The sequence below is a fragment of the Salvelinus namaycush genome, chromosome 22 (genome assembly GCF_016432855.1).
Source record: "Salvelinus namaycush isolate Seneca chromosome 22, SaNama_1.0, whole genome shotgun sequence".
Taxonomy (NCBI): domain Eukaryota; kingdom Metazoa; phylum Chordata; class Actinopteri; order Salmoniformes; family Salmonidae; genus Salvelinus; species Salvelinus namaycush.
In genome coordinates, this window is record NC_052328.1 from 9,995,992 (window position 1) to 10,016,533 (window position 20,542).

General features: G+C 44.7%; 1 protein-coding gene across 4 annotated transcripts in view; it reads right to left on the minus strand.

The window, feature by feature from the left end:
• LOC120017540 (E3 ubiquitin-protein ligase MARCHF5-like) overlaps positions 1-20,542 on the minus strand; it is a 54,200-nt gene that overhangs the window by 14,933 nt on the left and 18,725 nt on the right. For all 4 annotated transcript variants that reach the window (XM_038960374.1, XM_038960371.1, XM_038960373.1 and 1 more), the window contains exon 2: positions 8,784-8,986. In XM_038960374.1, the coding sequence (XP_038816302.1) occupies positions 8,784-8,986 (203 nt within the window). The remainder of the gene's footprint in view (positions 1-8,783; positions 8,987-20,542) is intronic.

Below are 20,542 nucleotides of genomic sequence, written 5' to 3' on the forward strand. Positions count from 1 at the left end.
TTTCCATCTGGCCACTCTACCATAAAGCCCTGTTTGGTGGAGTGCTGCAGAGATTGGAGAACCTTCCAGAAGGACAACCCTCTCCACAGAGGAACTCTGGAGCTCTGTCAGAGACCATCGGGTTTTGGGTCATCTCCCTGACCAAGGCCCTTCTCCCCCAATTGCTCAGTTTGGCCGGGCAGCCAGCTCTAGGAAGAGTCTTGGTGGTTCCAAACTTCTTCCATTTAACAATGATGGATGCCACTGTGTTCTTGGGGACCTTCAATGCTGCAGACATTTTTTGGTACCCTTCCCCAGATCTGAGCCTCGATAAAATCCTGTCTCAAAGCTCTACGGACAATTCCTTCGGCCTCATGGCTTGGTTTCTGCTCTGACATGCACTGTCAACTGTGGGACCTTTATATAGACAGGTGTGTGCCTTTCCAAATAATTTAATAATTATAATAATAAATAACATGACAGTGCATGTCAGAGCAAAAACTAAGCCATGAGGTCAAAGGAATTGTCCGTAGAGCGCCGAGACAGGATTGTGTTGAGGCACAGATCTGGGGAAGGGTACCAAAAAATGTCTGCAGCATTGAAGGTCCCCAAGAACACAGTGGCCTCCATCCTTCTTAAAATGGAAGAAGTTTGGAACCACCTTCCAGAAGTACAACCATCTCTGCAGCACTCTACCATTTTAGGCCTTTATAGTAAAGTGGCCAGACGAAAGCCACTCCTCAGTAAAAGGCATATGACAGCCCGCTTGGTGTTTGCCAAAAGGCACCTAAAGGACTCTCAGATTCTCTGGTCTGATGAAACCAAGATTGAACTCTTTGGCCTGAATGCCAAGTGTCACGTCTGGAGGAAACCTGTTGTTGTGGGGATGTTTTTCAGTGGCAAGGACTGGAAAAGATGAACGGAGCAAAGTACAGAGAGATCCTTGATGAAAACCTGCTCCAGTGCGCTCAGGACCTCAGACTGGGGAGAAGGTTCACCTTCTGACAGAACAATGACCCTAAGCACACAGCCAACGCAGGAGAGACCTGAAAATAACTGTGCAGCGATGCTGCCCATCCAACCTGACAGAGCTCGAGAGGATCTGCAAAGAATAAATGGGAGAAACTCCCCAAATACAGGTGTGCCAAGTTGGTAGCGTCATACCCAAGAAGAGACTCAAGGCTGTAAACGCTGCCAAAGGTGCTTCAACAAAGTACTGAGTCTGAATACTTAAGTAAATGTGATATGTTTTTATTTTTAATACATTTGCTTTGTCACTATGGGGTAGTGTGTGTAGATTGATGAGGGGAAAAAATATTTAATACATTTTAAAAGGCTGTAAAGTAAGAAAATGTGGAAAAAGTCATGGGGTCTGAATACTTTCTGAATGCATGTTTAATAAAAAATTTAAAAATGTGCCGAACAACATTGCATTCACTGGCAGGACAATTCAAGCAAAGTCAATATGTGGCAATAATGTATTGGCCTATAGCTTACTGCACAAACCTCATTGCAACAGTACTCTATTTCATTGGTTAACGTTGAATAGGCTTACGTTTTTCAAGTCATGTTACAGAAAAATATGAGCGGTAGATCTCGGCTTGCATTTTGACTCCGTGATCTTAACTCAGAAAAGGTTGGTGACCAATGTTCTAGAGTTTTCCCTGTTAACACTATCAACATTTCCCTTTACTGTGGCAATTGGGACGAATCAATGCAATACTAGCTGCTTTCAATGCAACATACAGAAACAAAACTAACTACGCAAGAGAGTTTGTTGCAGGCAGAATGCTTTGGAGTAGGATTCTATTGCATTGACACGCACTACTCAGCCCATACTTTACAGACCGGTGTGGCATTAACAATCAGAGCTGCAGTTGGCCTATATGCAAATATACCACAGCCATATATGGATCTGTGCCACTTACTTTTTACTGGACTGTGTTTACAGCATGAGCGGTCGTGAGTAGATGCGCTTGTTTTGAGATCAAAGCGAGAGCTGCATGTAGCCACATGTGCACAATTTGTTCACATCCTTTGCTAGTTAGTGAGTTATTAGCCCAGTTATAGATCATTTGTAGTCAGCAATAAGCAACAATTGGCCCAGCGTCGTCCAGGTTAAGGGAAGGTTTGGCCGGCCGGGATGTCCTTGTCCCGTCGCACTCTAGCGCATGCACGTTGACATGGTCGCCAGTTGGACGGTGTTTCCTCCCGACACATTGGTGCGGCTGGTTTCCGGGTTAAGCGAGCAGTGTGTCAAGGAGCAGTGCGGCTTGGCAGGGTCGTGTTTCGGAGGACGCATGGCTAACGACCTTGGCCTCTCCCGAGTCTGTACAGGAGTTGCAGCGATGGGACAAGACTGGATATCACAAAACTGAGGAGAAAAAGGGGTAATTAAAAAATTAAATAATAAATGAAAAGTTAGTCAAGCCATGCATGTTTTTTCTTTCTTTCAAAAGTCTCATTGAACACTACACAATGGCTGCTACTGTAGGCTGAATGACAGAATAGTTATTTCCATGTTAAAATGTTTTCTCCATAGCCTACATGGCCACTGTTTAAACTTAAAGCAGGTACAGCCTCCGTGTCCACAGCAAACGTTCGCTGGAAGTTGCACAGAATTTTCACAATGTTCAAGTTGGCGCTCAGCAGAGCTGAAACTTGCTCAGTGCCCCCCAAAATGTGAGATTACATTGGTGGTGACCACAACTGGTCAAATAATCCAGCAATGCCCACTGGCTAAAACGCCAGTGACTTAATATTTGCATTGAATGCCTATAGTGACGCTGCCATTTTTGGAGAAAGCCATGAAATCAGGTCTCAAATGTAGGAACAATGGTGCAGCAGACTTTTCAACTGGCTACAGAGACCTGAAGGAACAATGGAAGGGTGACGTGTCACCTCAAAGCTTCCAAAAGGCACAACGGGGAACAAACACTTCATTTCTTAAAGTAGTTAAACACATTGGCCTCCACATTGGTCAGTTCTGCCACTTTCCAGGGTTGTGCTTTAGTGCACTTATGTTTGCCAACCAGATTGATCTCGTGCCTCTTCAACACATTAATCTGGGCATATTTTGATGACAGCGTCGGAATCCCTTCCGCTTTGTCCCTGCCTAAGCATTACGCCATCCACAGCCAGAGGGAACTGGGTCACACTTAATGGCTATTGGCAAAAAGGAAAGCGAAGCAATTCATTTCAGCGCTTGGTAGCAAATTCCTAATTAACATAATTAAAAGAGTGGATGGAATCGAGAGAAACTGCATCCCACTTTCTCACTGGCGGGCAGGCATGTTGGCACACTGTTCCAACCCACTTTTTTTAGCCTCTCACAGAAGAGCCAGCAAGGACACGCCGTCCCTCATTTTACACCACCGGCCAAATCAGAATGATAGCGTGGGTGGAAATCATCAGTTGCTGAGGTAAAAAAAACACTCTACCTAACTTACCATACCAGTGCCACGGCTAACTGCCCTTTCCTACTAGAAATCCCAGAGTTTACAGCCCAAAACTAGCAGAGAAAACCCTGACACAAGTGGTGTGCTACAGAACACATCCACCACGGTGTAAATCCAGCAATGTGATGCCGCACTAACCTGAGGCCCGGCCCTGAGAGTAGGAACATGAGTAATGCCCGTCAGGCTAACAAATGAGCTGGGATCAGCAGAGCGCAACGACAAAATAACTACACGCCAGCAGATTACCACCCAGCACCCATCTCTTCAGCTCGGCCTTTATTACGCCAATTGAAAGTTGTCCTCTAATGCCTGTGAGCTGCGAAAGTGCCATGTTTCTGAGGCTGATTAAAGTCACCGAAACACCCATAAAAGCCATTCCCAACTGATGGAGAACACATTTTTTCCCCTTTCTAAAAGTTTACTTCTACTTTTAGCGCAGTCAGATGGGTGACTATAAATCCAGACACAGAAGCTGTTAAGTCCCGTGTCTGTCTGTTGGCCTATGCCACAGTGATCAAGCCCAGAACACAGACGAGCACTTTACATTAGAAGACTGTAGGAAGGAGCCAGCAACATAGTGCTGTTGTTTTTGTGTTCAATTGAGTGCAGCACTGTGCTTACTTCAAACTATAATGCACATGTTTATGTATCCTAAGCATACAAATGAAGACAACAGACATCCTATTAAACTCTGTAATTCTATGAAGGCAGCTGTGTTCACCTCAAAAAAAGGTAGGAGGAAGCCCCCGGGTGAGGTGCGGTGATGTAGCCTAGCACTTAAACGCACAGAGGAACCTAGGTAAAGCTCTACGGCACAAGTTGCGAAATAAGATGTGCTAAAATCGGACTTAACTAATCAATTAAACACTACTGACAACCCCAGAGAGACCCACTGAGGCAATACTAGCACACTATCCTCGGGTGTCCATCGAGTCTGCCTGAGCAGAATACTGTGTTGAGTTCAGTTGGGAAAGACATTTGGTGACATCACGACCTCTGGAAGCAGTGTCATAATGTGGCTGCTGAAGTCTAATGATGCCACGGGTGAAGTTACATAAAATGTCAGTGTCGTGGAGCGCATGTCTATTGACTTGCAGACAATGAAACAAATTATTGGTTGAAAAAAGACTCTTTGTATCTCTTCAAGGTAGTCAAGAAACCTGAAATCAAAAGAGAATTTTGGATTGAGTAGCGCATTTTGTTTGCCAACAATACTTTGACATGAAGGCGCCAAAGTCGAGTGTTTGTCGCGCACGCCAGTTACTAAAACAATGTAACTTGTTAACAGTGTTTCTACCGTGTTTAAAGCTGCCCATTTAAAAGTACATGCTCTAGTCATGTGAAATATATTAGAATGATCGAAGTGTTGGTAGAGTATAATCACAGCATTTAACCTATCTCACGCTGCTTCCCTGTTGAAGTGAGGCAAATTAGTCCACTTGTCATCAAGGAACATTTATTGGTTGACGGGAATAACCAAAGTGATTCATTATTGCAGGGGTGAATTACTTCATGAATGTGTATCGTGACTTAAAGTTGAAGTTATGGCACAAGTTATTGAAGTGTGCGTGTTTATGTAAAACTGTTGTTTATGATGTTATATTTATATATCTATGGGAAATTACACATTTATGGTAGAAATGTGTTTTGGGGCTATCGTGATGGAACATTCCTAGCTGAAGGGAGTTCCTGGGAAGAGTACTTAGGTACTCAGTTGGCTTTTGCCTGGGGGAGAGCAGGCTGGGTAGGTAACATGTTGGCTAGAGTAGAGTTATACCGGAGTTTTGTCATAGGCAATAGTTTATAATGAGAATATGTTTGATTTATTCAAGTCTTTGTCAACGTCCTGTTTGTTATTTTCTGTACAAAGTTTATTGGCTAATTAGTCCTGCACCTGTTAATATTGTAAATAAAAGCCTCTAAAGAGAGGTGAGCACCAGAACATTCTGTCTGTCAACTCACTGTCCGATCCGCTGCGTCGGGAACTGCTTTCACACAGAGGAAAGCGATTTTTCGGAGCGTTTCCAGTCCCCAGGGCAGGCAGGGTATTACAGAGGAGAATGGGGAGTCGCCGGGCAGATGGCTGCTCCAGGTGGTAGGATGGCAGCGTCAGTGTGCTGCTGATTCATTGGGTGCTGTGGCGCTGTCTGTGCCGTCGGCTATTTCTCGGGCCTGGGTTTTTAGTGATTTATCAGCAGCAGTGGCGGGCAACCCCGGTTTCCTTTCCGGCCGTTGGTTGATGAGCTGCTCTCCTCATACAGTGGCCTAATTTCCTTCTCTCCCTCCCACTCTCTCTACACCTCTGTCTGAACACAGGGGTAGGCAAAGGAAGCATGCCTAGGGGAGCAGGCAGACTGGTACACTTCACTGACTGGGCCTCTCCTCTTTACTTGTGCCATCTCTCATCGTTTCCCCATCTACCAACCATCCCATCCCCATGTTGTACCCGTTCTCTGCCTCCTACACAACCCGGTGGGTGTCTACCTCAGTGACCTTCTCCAAGCACCAGCGACTGTCTCTTCCTCTCCCCGTCCCTCACACCTGGGTGATGACCAGTAGATTAGTCTGGCCCTTGGCAGATGGCGTAAATAAAAATGCCCATCTGTATGCTCCCTGGCCTTCTGCGGGAAGTTGTCATGCCCGTGTCGGGAAAGTCTCCGAAAGCTTTCAGAGGACGTTCTCGCGCTGTTAAATCGAAGTTAACATAAGCCCCTATGAGCCGGTGTACACGACTCAATAAATGATGAGTGATCGAGGCCTAAGCCTACTACTTAATTCTACGAAGGACGTTATCATCCAACAGATTAGGGCACAATTGAAGGCCCTGTCCAAATAACCCATTGCCTCATGACCCCTCATCTAATCACTGTTACTGCCTGGAAAAAACACTGGGGTATTCAAAAGAAAAAGGAACACAAACAAAACTTGTGGAGGATGTGTGTGTAGGGGAACTGATGAACTTGATAAACATTTGGGCCACATTTCATGATGACTCATCTGGTGAAGACGCTGGCCCAAAAAAACAACCGACCACAAAGAAGTTCTACTGATCAGCCGGATAGCAAAGGGGGCGATGAAAACAAAGTGTCCAGAACAAGTCTTCAGTAGCTACTGAATGGGAATGAGAGATTAGTTCCTCTGTGTGTGTGTGTGTGTGTGTGGAGGGGGGACACGGGATTGGAGAGTGAACAGGAGACAACGAGCCCAACATCTCTTTTTCTTCTCCCTTCACCTGTTTTGAAGGTTAACCGGATAAATGTACCGGTGGGGGCAAGGGCAGAGAGTGACACAGACAGACTTATCCCAAAAATAACCAGGCAGGCAGCAGGCACGGTGGGCTTCAGGAGAGAAGACAGAGACAAGGTTATTTACTGAACATGCAAGCAGGCCCAGTGTCAGGCTAACACAGTTAGGCTACTCTATACACCCAATAACCATTAACATATTGGGAGAAAGAGAGAGAGCAATGCCCATCTGGAACAAAAATATTCACATTGAGATTTACTAGTCGCCTCATCTACTAATTATGCCGGCGAATCAGAGATGACATTCAAAAAGCCTGCCACCAACCCAAATCCCCAGTATGGATTCATGCTCCGTCAATGATATCTGAAATACCAAAGAGTAGAAACGCTTCCATGATGGGACACGGGATAATTATGGTTTTCAGTGAGCCAGATACTTTCAAATGGGGGAGCGAAGTGAACGTGAACATGGAAATACAAATGCCACTGATCTGATGTTCTAAGTCCACAGAGTACTGCTTGAGAATTCTCGGGTGCCGGTTTGTCACGTGCCATGGCTTTATCAATGACACATCATTAGTTCTGTCCTGTACTTGGCATACGACACTAGGAACTGTCCCGAGTCTTCCCATTGACCCGAAGCTCCAGAGACGAGTCCGAACTAAGTGCCCTGATCTCTATGCTCCAGTCCTGCAGGTTTAGCTAAGCTTGCTGCTTATAGCAACACAGGTGACTGACAGCACAGCCAGGCCTGCATCTAAAAATACAACATGGCCCTGCTTACCAGCAGAGCTTGCCCTCCCGAATACATTGTCTTATATCCAGGCCCTCCTTCTTAGGTTGTACCTAGTCCTAATTAGACATGTATGCAGAGTGATTTAATAGGTGCTATAAAATGTACAACAAGTGTTATTTCCTAAAGCAGTTTCCAAAGTTTCCACTTACATAAAAGTTTCCTCTCTTACGCTGACTGACGTAGCTGAAAGTTCTGTAATCGCCGAACGAACAAATGCAGAGCCATGTTTGCTTGATGAATAAGTGCCAGTGTTGGGAACAATCAGTGCCCCCGTCACTCTGACGTGCTGGGGTTAATTACAGTGGGCACCTCTCCTCTCTACACCCCCTCTTCAAATTGGCATTTTCCAGTGAGGCTGAAGCTGGCCGGTAATGAGCGGGTAGCAGACCTGGGTTCAAATACTATTCGAAATGATTTCGCTGAGTTTTATTGAGCTTGCCTGGTGCAACGGAACTGACAGAATAGTCGCACAAGTGAGAAGTCCACCTATCTGGCATTCAAGGCAAACTATTTGAAATATGTTTAATAACATTTGAACCCAGGTCTGGTAATGAGCATCTGGCGGGTGCCCTGCCCGCTCCCAATTCCTTGTGTTACTTCTCCCTCAAAGGGTATAATTACCAGACTCACCACATAACCTACCCTGGTTTTGGGAATAAATAAACATGCAGTTAGTCGAGACAGGCTGGGTGGTTTTTAGAGCTCTCAGTTCCCACTCCTAATTCACAGCACTGAGTCCCTGTGCTGCAACCGTTATTAAGGAGACAGCAACAACAGCCATTAGTTGTCCGTCCTCAAAGGACCAATTCAGAAGTCCATTTAGGTATGGAAATTGCCTTCTAATGCTACTTCCCCTTTCGAAAGGTAGGGAAGTTAAGTGTTGTCCTGACATTTTGACAGTGAAGTTCAAGTAAAGTGAGATACTACAAATTTGCCCGTGATTCAGCGGTTATTACATGACTGTGCTGACAGACGCAACAGATCTGTCTCCATCTGTTAGGTAAGCTGCCACGGAATTACAAAACGCTCAAATGACATTTTTTTCACATGGGCCTGAAATCATAAACACATCACATAAGCAGTTAATGCATGTTAATCTCTTTACTCCTGATGTGTGATAAGCATACAAGTGAAAATCAGGACAGACACCAGCTTGGACAGGGAGAGACCAATTCGATGATGTGGCCTTACAAACAGCGTGAAAGCATCAATTCAGTAACTATCTGTGACCCTAACTACCTCCAACTAATATTCCAGGAAAACTGCAATCCAGCCCATAGCCCCCTCACCCCAGTCATATCATACCCAGCTTGGGAAAGACGATGAGGTATTCGGCGTTGCACTGAGGACAGGCCACGCGGGCCGTGCTGTTGCCCCTCTGCTTCTCGTCCACCCAGCGCTGCAGACACACCTGGTGCACCCACTTGGTGGAGCCACGGCAGCGACACGGACGCACCCACTCCGCCGTGCGGTCATCCTCGTCCGTTGCGAAGCACACCCAGCAGCTCCTGAAACGCACACAAACACAGGAAAGGGGTGTTGTTCCACAGGCACATACACACAGACGAGAAGGGCAGACGCACCCACAGTGGCTGAAACACTGGGGTCGTTGGTTTTTGTACAAACGTCTGTATACCAGCAAATTAAGTACTCTGTGCATTTGACAATTCATTCATGGTTGTGTATCAGGTAGAGGGTTTGCATCCATCCAGATTATGTGACCGTCACCCTGTAAACCTCAGAGTTACTCAACACACTGATTAAACAGGATGTTCAGAGGCAGGAAACACAACCAAAGCCCCGTTCCCTGGGCACTGAGTGGCAGGCAGGGAGAGAGAGAGGCAGCTCCTCTGGGACAGGATGAGAGAACAAACATGTACCCAAGACAAGACAGACTACATGTGACCTTGCATTCACCACGAAATGTAGGCTTAAAATGAAATAAGGTTAAAGACTACAAAATCCACAAACTATTGAGTAATATAATTATTCTGTGAAGGACATGTCTGTCCCTCTCTGTGTGTATATATACACACACACACACACACACACACACACACACACACACACACACACACACACACACACACACACACACATACAGTACCAGTCAAAAGTTAGGATACTGATAAACCCTTGAATAAGTTTTTATTTTTTTATATTTTCTACATTGTAGAATAATAGTGAAGACATCAAAACTATGAAATAACATATGGAATCATGTAGTATCAATTTTTTTATTAATTAATATAACTTGGTCTTTTACCAAATATAGCCATCTTCTATATACCAACCCTACCTTGTCACAGCACAACTGATTAGCTCAAACGCATTAAGGAAAGAAATTCCACAAATTAACAAGGCACACCTGTTAATTGAAATGCATTCCAGGTGACTACCTCATGAAGCTGGTTGAGAGAGCACAAAGCTATAATCAAGGCAAAGGGAGGCTACTTTGAAGAATCTAAAATATATTTTGATTTGTTTAACACTGCTTTGGTTACTACATGGTTCCATGTGTTATTTCATAGTTTTGCTGTCTTCACTATTATTCTACAATGTAGAAAATAGTAAAATAAAGAAAAACCCTTGAACTGGTACTGTATATACACAGTGCATTCGGAAACTATTCAGACCCCTTGACTCCTATATTTTGTTACATTCCAGCCTTATTCAAAAATTCATGAAAATTATTTTTCCCCCTCAATCTACACACAATACCCCATAACGACAAAGTGAAAACAGGTTTTGAGAAATGTTTACAAAAAAAAACTGAAATACCATATTTACATAAGTATTCAGACCCTTTGCTATAAGACTCAAAATTGAGCGCAGGTGCATCCTGTTTCCATTGATCATCCTTGAGATGTTTCTACAACTTGGAGTCCACCTGTGGTAAAATCAATTGATTGGACATGATTTAGAAAAGGACACACCTGTCTATATAAAGGTCCCATAGTTGAAGTGCATGTCAGAGCAAAAACCAAGCCATGAAGTCAAAGGAATTGCCCGTAGAGCTCAGAGACAGGATTGTGTCGAGGCACAGATCTGGGGAAGGTAACCAAAACATTTCTGCAGGATTGAAGTTCCGCAAGAACACAGTGGCCTCAATCATTCTTAAATGGTAGAAGTTTGGAATCACCAAGACTTCCTAGAGCTGTCCGCCCAGCCAAACTGAGCAATCAGTGGAGAAGGGCCTTGGTCAGGGAAGTGACCAAGAACACCATGGTCACACTGACAGAGTTCCTCTGTGGACAACCATCTGTGCTGCACTCGACCAATCAGACCGTTATGGTAGAGCGGCCAGACGGAAGCCACGCTTCAGTAAAAGGCACATGACAGCCCGCTTGGAGTTTGCCAAAAGGCACCCAAAGGTCTCAGACCATGATTAACACAATTCTCTGGTCTGATGAAACCAAGACTGAAACCTTTGGCCTGAGTGCCAAGCGTCACGTCTGGAGGAAACCTGACACCATCCCTACGGTGATGTTTTTCAGAGGCAGGGACTGAGAGACAAGTCAGGATTGAGGGAAAGATGAACGGAGCAAAGTACAGAGAGATTTTTGATGAAAACCTGCTCCAAAGCACTCAGGACCTCAGACTGGGGCGAAGGTTCACCTTCCAACAGGGTGTTCACCTTCCTTAGGGTGAACAACCCTAAGCACACAGCCAAGACATCGCAGGAGTGGCTTCGGGACAAGTCTCTGCATGTCCTTGAGTATCCCAGCCAGTCGGACTTAAACCCAATCTAACATCTCTAGAGAGACCTGAAAATAGCTGTGGAGTGACGCTCCCCATCCAACATGACAGAGCTTGACAGGATCTGCAGAGAATAAATGGGAGAAACTCCCCAAATACAGGTGTGCCAAGCTTGTAGCGTTAATAAATTCATGAACTTCTTTGAGGAAAAGATCATGACCATTAGAAAGCAAATTACGGACTCCTCTTTGAATCTGCGTATTCCTCCAGAGCTTAGCTGTCCTGGATCTGCACAGCTCTGCCAGGGCCTGGGATCGGGAGAGACACTTAAGTGTTTTAGTACTATATCTCTTGACACAATGATGAAAATGATTATGGCCTCTAAACCTTCAAGCTGCATACTGGATCCTATTCCTACTAAACTACTGAAAGAGCTGCTTCCTGTGCTTGGCCCTCCTATGTTGAACATAATAAACGGCTCTCTATCCACCGGATGTGTACCAAACTCACTAAAAGTGGCAGTGATAAAGTCTCTCTTGAAAAAGCCAAACCTTGACCCAGAAAATATAAAAAACTATCGGTCTATATCGAATCTTCCATTCCTCTCAAAAATTTTAGAAAAAGCTGTTGCGCAGCAACTCACTGCCTTTCTGAAGACAAACAATGTATACGAAATGCTTCAGTCTGGTTTTAGACCCCATCATAGCACTGAGACTGCACTTGTGAAGGTGGTAAATGACCTTTTAATGGCGTCAGACCGAGGCTCTGCATCTGTCCTCGTGCTACTAGACCTTAGTGCTGCCTTTGACACCATCGATCACCACATTCTTTTGGAGAGACTGGAAACCCAAATTGGTCTACACGGACAAGTTCTGGCCTGGTTTAGATCTTACCTGTCGGAAAGATATCAGTTTGTCTCTGTGAATGGTTTGTCCTCTGACAAATCAACTGTACATTTCGGTGTTCCTCAAGGTTCCGTTTTAGGACCACTATTGTTTTCACTATATATTTTACCTCTTGGGGATGTTATTCGAAAACATAATGTTAACTTTCACTGCTATGCGGATGACACACAGGTGTACATTTCAATGAAACATGGTGAAGCCCCAAAATTGCCCTCGCTAGAAGCCTGTGTTTCAGACATAAGGAAGTGGATGGCTGCAAACTTTCTACTTTTAAACTCGGACAAAACAGAGATGCTTGTTCTAGGTCCCAAGAAACAAAGAGATCTTCTGTTAAATCTGACAATTCATCTTGATGGTTGTAAAGTCGTCTCAAATAAAACTGTGAAGGACCTCGGCGTTACTCTTGACCCTGATCTCTCTTTTGACGAACATATCAAGACTGTTTCAAGGACAGCTTTTTTCCATCTACGTAATATTGCAAAAATCTGAAATTTTCTGTCCAAAAATGATGCAGAAAAATTAATCCATGCATTTGTTACTTCTAGGTTAGACTACTGCAATGCTCTACTTTCCGGCTACCCGGATAAAGCACAAAATAAACTTCAGTTAGTGCCAAATACGGCTGCTAGAATCCTGACTAGAACCAAGAAATTTGATCATATTACTCCAGTGCTAGCTTCCCTACACTGGCTTCCTGTTAAGGCAAGGGCTGATTTCAAGGTTTTACTGTTAACCTATAAAGCGTTACATGGGCTTGCTCCTACCTATCTTTCCGAGTTGGTCCTGCCGTACATACCAATACGTACGCTACGGTCACAAGACGCAGGCCTCCTAATTGTCCCTAGAATTTCTAAGCAAACAGCGGGAGGCAGGGCTTTCTCCTATAGATCTCCATTTTTATGGAACAGTCTGCCTACCCATGTGAGAGACGCAGACTCGGTCTCAACCTTTAAGTCTTTACTGAAGACTTATCTCTTCAGTAGGTCATATGATTGAGTGTAGTCTGGCCCAGGAGTGTGAAGGTGAACGGAAAGGCTCTGGAGCAACGAACCGCCCTTGCTGTCTCTGCCTGGCCGGTTCCCCTCTCTCCACTGGGATTCTCTGCCTCTAACCATATTACAGGGGCTGAGTCACTGGCTTACTGGTGCTCTTTCATGCCGTCCCTAGGTGGGGTGCGTCACTTGAGTGGGTTGAGTTACTGACGTGATCTTCCTGTCTGGGTTGGCGCCCCCCCTTGGTTTGTGCTGTGGTGGAGATCTTTGTGGGCTATACTCGGCCTTGTCTCAGGATTGTAAGTTGGTGGTTGAAGATATCCCTCTAGTGGTGCGGGGGCTGTGCTTTGGCAAAGTGGGTGGGGTTATATCCTTCCTGTTTGGCCCTGTCCGGGGGTATCTTCGGATGGGGCCACAGTGTCTCCTGACCGCTCCTGTCTCAGCCTCCAGTATTTATGCTGCAGTAGTTTATGTGTCGGGGGGCTAGGGTCAGTTGGTTATACCTGGAGTACTTCTCCTGTCTTATCCAGTGTCCTGTGTGAATTTAAGTATGCTCTCTCTAATTTTCTCCTTCTCTCTTTCTTTCTCTCGGAGGACCTGAGCCCTAGGACCATACGTCGGGACTACCGGGCGTGGTGACTCCTTGCTGTCCCCAGTCCGCCTGGCCTTGCTGCTATTCCAGTTTCAACTGTTCTGCCTGCGGTTATGGAACCGCCACCTGTCCCAGACCTGTTGTTTTTCAACTCTTAATGATCGGCTATGAAAAGCCAACTGAAAATTATTCATGATTATTATTTGACCATGCTTGTCACTTATGAACATTTTTGAACATCTTGGCATAGTTCTGTTATAATCTCCACCCGGCACAGCCAGAAGAGGACTGGCCACCCCTCATAGCCTGGTTCCTCTCTAGGTTTCTTCCTAGGTTTTGGCCTTTCTAGGGAGTTTTTCCTAGCCGCCGTGCTTCTACACCTGCATTACTAGCTGTTTGGGGTTTTAGGCTGGGTTTCTGTACAGCACTTCGAGATATTAGCTGATGTACGAAGGGCTATATAAAATAAACTTGATTGATTGATTGATACCAAAGACGACTCAACGCTGTAATCCCTGCCAATGGTTCTTCAAAAAGTACTGAGTAAAGGTTCTGAATACTTCTGTAAATGTGTTTATTTTATCAGCTTATTTTTAATACATTTGCAAATTGTGTAAAAACCAATTTTTGCTTTGTCATTATGGGGTATTGTGTGTAGATTGATGAGGGGGAAAAAACATTGTTTAATATTATTATTTTCAACCCCAATTGGTAGTTACAGTCTTGTCCCATCGCTGCAACTCCTGTACAGACTCGGGAGAGGCAAAGGTCGAGGCAAAAGCCGCACTGCTTCTTGACACACTGCTCGTTGGCAACCGTGCCAGAGTGCATGCACCCAGCCCGCCACAGGAGTCGCTATGGCGCGACGGGTCAAGGACATCCCGACTGGCCAAACCCTCCCCTAACCCGGACGATGCTGGGCCAATTGTGTGGGTCGGTCGTGGCCGGGTGCGGCACAGCCCGGGATCGAACCCGGGTCTTTAATAATGCCTCAAGCACTGCGATGCAGTGCATTAAACCGCTGCGCCACTCGGGAGGCCAAAATAAAAACAATTTAATCAATTTTAGAATAAGGCTGTAACATAACAAAATGTGGAACATTTAATGTGTATGAATACACTGCATGTATGTACAGACACACAGTGTGCGCTGCAGCTGAAGATTCACAAAATAAAATGCCCCTACATCTGAGATAAAGATAAAAAGCTTGTGAGTACACTGTCGAAAGCCCCGGGCCAAGTAAAGTAATCTCAGCCATGGCCTCAGGGGGACAGCACTCGGTGAAAGTGGGCAGTCAGCAGAACAAAGTCACCTCCTTAAAACACAGGCTTTTATACTTGGGGTTGATTTTGGAAAAAATTATATTTTGTTAGGCTGGACCTAGCTCTTGGGACCGATAACAGTGTAGTGTATTGATCAAAGATTGCTCTCAGACAGTAGACTGAATAAATGTACCCTGGAATACAGAGCAGACACACTCTGGTGCAGTGACTGTGCACAACTCAAACAAGATCAATAACAAAGATTCTGCTAAGTGAGCAAAATTAACTGAAATGCTGTGTATGCCTACACACCTAGCAGCGTCAAAGGGTAGGCAGCCTACTCTTTTTTACAAGCATAGCCTACAAGGCCGACCGCATCAGAATGTCTTGGACCATTTGCAAAGGGAAGAGACTACCTGCATGTCTTTTCGCAAACATGCGACCGTCACCTAATAGAAAACAATGGTCATCATGATTATTTGATCAATGCAGGAAGAACGTAACCAATAGCAGCACCCAGAGATAAGACCTGTTGATGTGTATGGAGACTGGATGACAAACTAGTCTCTTGTCTCTTATAGCCTACAAGTATTTAGCCTACTGGTTTACAGTGCCTTCAGAAAGTGTTCATACCCCTTGACTTTTTCCACATTTTGTTACATTACAGCCTTATTCTAAAATGGATTAAATCACACACACAATACCCCATAATGACAAAACAAAAACGTTTTTATTTATTTATTTATTTAATAAAAAAACTGAAATATCACATTGACATGTATTCACTGCACCGCTATTTTCAGGTCTCTCCAGAGATGTTCGATCGGGTTCAAGTGCGGGCTCTGGCTGGGCCACTCAAGGACATTGAGACTTGTCCTGAAGCCACTCCTGTGTCGTCTTGGCTGTGTGATTAGGGTTGTTGTCCTGTTGGAAGGTGAACCTTCGCGCCAGTCTGAGGGACTGAACCTGCTCCAGAGTGCTTTCATCAAGGATCTCTCTGTACTTTGCTCCGTTCATCTTTCCCTCGATACGTCCGTCTCCCAGTCCCTCCCACTGAAAAACATCCCCTCAGCATGTTGCTGCCACCACCATGCATCACCGTAGGGATGGTGCCATGTTTCCTCCAGATGTGACGCTCGGCATTCAGGCCAAAGCGTTCAATCTTGGTTTCATTAGATCAGAGAATCTTGTTTTTCATGGTCTGAGAGTCTTTAGGTGCCTTTTGGCAAACTTCAAGCGGGCTGTCATGTGCCTTTTACTGAGGAGTGGCTTCAGTTTGGCCACTACCATAAAGGGCCTGATTGATGGAGTGCTGCAGAGATGGTTGTCCTTCTGGAAGGTTCTCCCATCGCAACAGAGGAACTCCGGAGCTCTGTCAGAGTGACCATCAGGTTCTTGGTCACCTCCCTCACCAAGGCCCTTCTAATCCGATTGTTCAGTTTGGCCGGGAAGCCAGCTCTAGGAAGTCTTGGTGATTCAAAACTTGTTCCATTTAAGAATGATGATGGAGGCCACTGTGTTCTTGCAGACCTTCAATGCTGCAGAAATATTTTGGTAACCTTCCCCAGATCTGTGCCTCGACACAATCCTGTCCTGGAGCTCAATGGACAATTCCTTCAACCTCATGGCTTGGGTTTTGCTCTGACATGCATTGTCAACAGCGGGACCTTATATAGTCAGGTGTGGGCCTTTCCAAATCATGTCCAATCAATTGAATTTACCACAGGTGGACTCCAATCAAGTTGTAAAAACATCTCAAGGATGATCAATGGAAACAGGATGCACCTGAGCTCAATTTCACATCTCATTGTAAAGGGTCTCAATACTTATGTAAATAAAGTATGTTTTTATTTTTTTTGAAATTTGCAAAAAAATCTAAAAACCTGTTTTTCCTTTATTATGGGGTAGTGTGTAGATTGATGAAGAGAAAAAAACGATTTAATCCACTGATGAATAATGCTGTAACATAAAAAGAATGTGGAGAAAGTCAAGGGGTCTGAATACTTTCCGAATGCACTGTAGCTCCATGCTTGATACGGTGTGTGTGCCTTTGTTACTCATACCACCAGTGGAGGCTGCTGACGGGTGGATGGCTCATAATAATGTCTGGAATGGAGTCAATGAAATGGTATCAGGCACATGGAAACCACGTGCTTGACACCAATTCAGCCATTATTATGAGCCGTCCTCCCCTCAGCAGCCTCCACTGCATTCCTCATATACCAGAGATCTTGTAGAGCAATATTATAACACCTGTGTTCTAGTCAGCAGAAGCAGAGAGGGTGGAGTCAGAGCAAGGAGACGGAGTATCATCGTCTCCCTCCTCCGTGACATTCAGACAGCTGTGTTCTGATCCGGAGCCAAGCCATAATTTAAATAGGCCATCTCCCCCTTATCCTTGTATTCAGCTCAGCCAGGGAGTAGGCCAAAACGGGCATTTTGCAACCTATGAGCCTCCAACTAGTGTTGCACGGTATACCAAAACAATTTTTTTTCGTATAAAAAAAACAAAAAAAACTTTAGGTACTACTGTCAAATGTGACTCACGTGATTGAGAGGATCAAGTCTATCAGAGCACCCCTTTATAGCATGTAAAGCAAAGTGCCTGCTCCACTGCTCATTCATTGCTAGAGCTGTCTGGGCTGCATTGTTAGCTCCCCATTCATGCTGCACAGAAATTAACCCAATTGAATAATGCAGCACAGCATGTAGAAATGTTTCAACTTCATTACGGTTCGCAAAACAATGTCCTTACAGGCTAGAACACTTTTACAATGCAAGACAATATTTACTAGCTTACAGGTGAATTCACTACCCTAGTACTTTATGATAATATGCAAACCATAATGCAAAATGATGATTTCAAAGCGGATTGTCACAAAAAACGTTATTAACTCACTTAGTCTCCCTCGCCACCAAAAACTCATTCAATTCGTCATCTCCTTCACCTCCCGTTTGGTTTCAAATAGACTCCGTAGAAACTGGGTCCCGAAGTCCTGACGGGCCATCCCCAAGTGGTGAAACTAGGCAACAACACCTCTGCCATGTTGATACTTAACACAGGGACAGCACAGAGGTGCATTCTCAACCCCCTCCTGTACTCTGTGTTCACCCATGACTGCACGGCCACGCACGTCTCCAACTCAATCACCAACAGGACCTAAAATGAACACCCTGCCACCTGCCAAATACGGGTAGATTTGGTCAGGGCTCCACAGTGGGAGCATTTCACCCGCATTTGTGAATAAAAAAATGAATCAAGTATGATCACATTTACAGGTCAAAAGCTTGGACACACCTACTCATTCCAGAGTTTTTAATTTGTACTATTTTCTACAATGTAGAATATGCACAGCGCTGTTAATGACTTCAAGATCAACTCCCGAGATTAGGCTGGCAATACTATAGTGGCTATAAGAACATCCAATAGTCAAAGGTATATGAAATACAAATGGTATAGAGAGAAATACTCAACGCGTCATAATTCCTATAATAACTACAACCTAAAACTTCTTAGCTGGGAATATTGAAGACTCATGTTAAAAGGAACCACCAGCATTCACATGGTCTCATGTTCTGAGTGTAACAGTATAACTTTAAACCGTCCCCTCGCCCCGACACGGGCGCGAACCAGGGACCCTCTGCACACATCAACAACGGTCGCCCACGAAGCATCGTTACCCATCGCTCCACAAAGGCCACGGCCCTTGCAGAGCAAGGGGCAACACTACTTCTAGGTTTCAGAGCAAGTGACGTAACTGATTGAAACGCTATTAGCGCGTACCCGCTAACTAGCTAGCCATTTCACATCCGTTACATGAGCATGGAACTTAAACGTTAGCTTTATTACATGGCACATATTGCACTTTTACTTTCTTCTCCAACACTGTGTTCCTGCATTATTTTAACCAAATTGAACATGTTTCATTATTTATTTGAGACTAAATTGAGTTTATGTATTATATTAAGTTAAAATAAGTGCTCATTGTTCATTCAGTATTGTTGTAACTGTCATTATTACAAATATATAAAAAAATAAAAAATAGGCAGATTAAAGATTAAATCGGTACCGGCTTTTTTGGGTCCTCCAATAATCGGTATCGGCGTTGAAAAATCATAAATCGGTCGACCTCTACACCGTAGTGTGCGCACTGCCACTGCTAAATTGCCGCCACTCCAAAAAGGATATTTGTTTAGACGTTACACAGAGCAAGCAGTGGCGCGAATGAAAACCACAATCCCACAGCCACAACTTGCTCCACATCGTCTCCCTACAGTGCAGTGGGGTGCATCAGAGCTGCTAGCCCATAGAACGGTGTCACATCAAAACCGGTGTACAGTAAGAACCGGTATACCGCCCAGCCCTACAATCAATCAGTTCTTTGTCGTGGATGATGTTGCTTTCGCCGACTGGTCGAGCACCTCGAGCCCTGGTACACACTACCAAGTAGGAGATGTTTTTGTTGTTGCCCTTACCAGAGTTACACAGTATTGTTGAAACACACATCCCTGAGCGATTAGCTTCACGACTGACATTTGGACCAGCGATGTCAGCCTCATGAGCATGCTGCGTCTGACAGCACAGTGGGTCGAACAGGATTTCATACTGAGGAAAGCAAGATTGTATGCTCAAGAATGTGCTGGTTCTCATACCGCTGCTGCCATTTCAATAGCATTTGAGAACATGTTTGAAACCTGGAAACATGAACACACTAGCTAGCTCCATTTGAACAACAAACTAGAGAAATAAGCTCATCAACGGAGTCTGCAGCAGACGTGATACCCTCTGTCATGGCATTGAAACGCCTGCTCAACAAAACTGCCGACACAGACTGCGGGGTTAAAACTTGCAAAAGTACTCGAGGCTGTGAACAAGCGATTCGGTGGAATTCTCTCAGCCTCTTTACTGTGTCGCCACCATGCTCGATGCTAGGTACAAGGACCGCTACTTTGATGCAGACAAGAAACAGGGTTTACATGAGATGTTAGACACAGCTAGACGAGATGGAAACAGACAGTGACAGTGCGCACCGAGGAAGAGAGGCCACGGACAGACAGCTGAAACTTCACTGCTTGACATGCATGATGAAATCCTGGTTGAGACTGAACAAATGAACAACGAAACAGCACAGCAAGCAGGTGAAATAAATAGGTTTTGATTAGGTTTTACTGGTAATGGGATGTAAATGCCAACAAAATAACTTTTCGGTCAGTGTGTGTGTGTATCAACTATTTTACTGTACTAGAATGCTTAAAAGGCCGCTAAAATGTTAAATATCGGTATCGTTCTTTTTGGCACCGAAAATATTGGATAATGGTATAGGCCAAAGAGTCATATCGGTGCACCCCTACATGAAATGTTTCTACAACTTGATTCAATTGATTAGCATGATTTGGAAAGGCACACACCTGTCTATATAAAAGGTCCCACAGTTGGCAGTGCATGTCAGAGCAGAAACCAAGCCATGAGATCGAAGAAATTGCCCGTAGAGCTCTGAGACAGGATTGCATCGAGGTACAGATCTGGGGAAGGGTACGAAAAAAAATGTCTGCAGCATTGAAGGTCCCCAAGAACACAGTGGACTCCATCCTTCTTAAATGGAAGAAGTTTGGA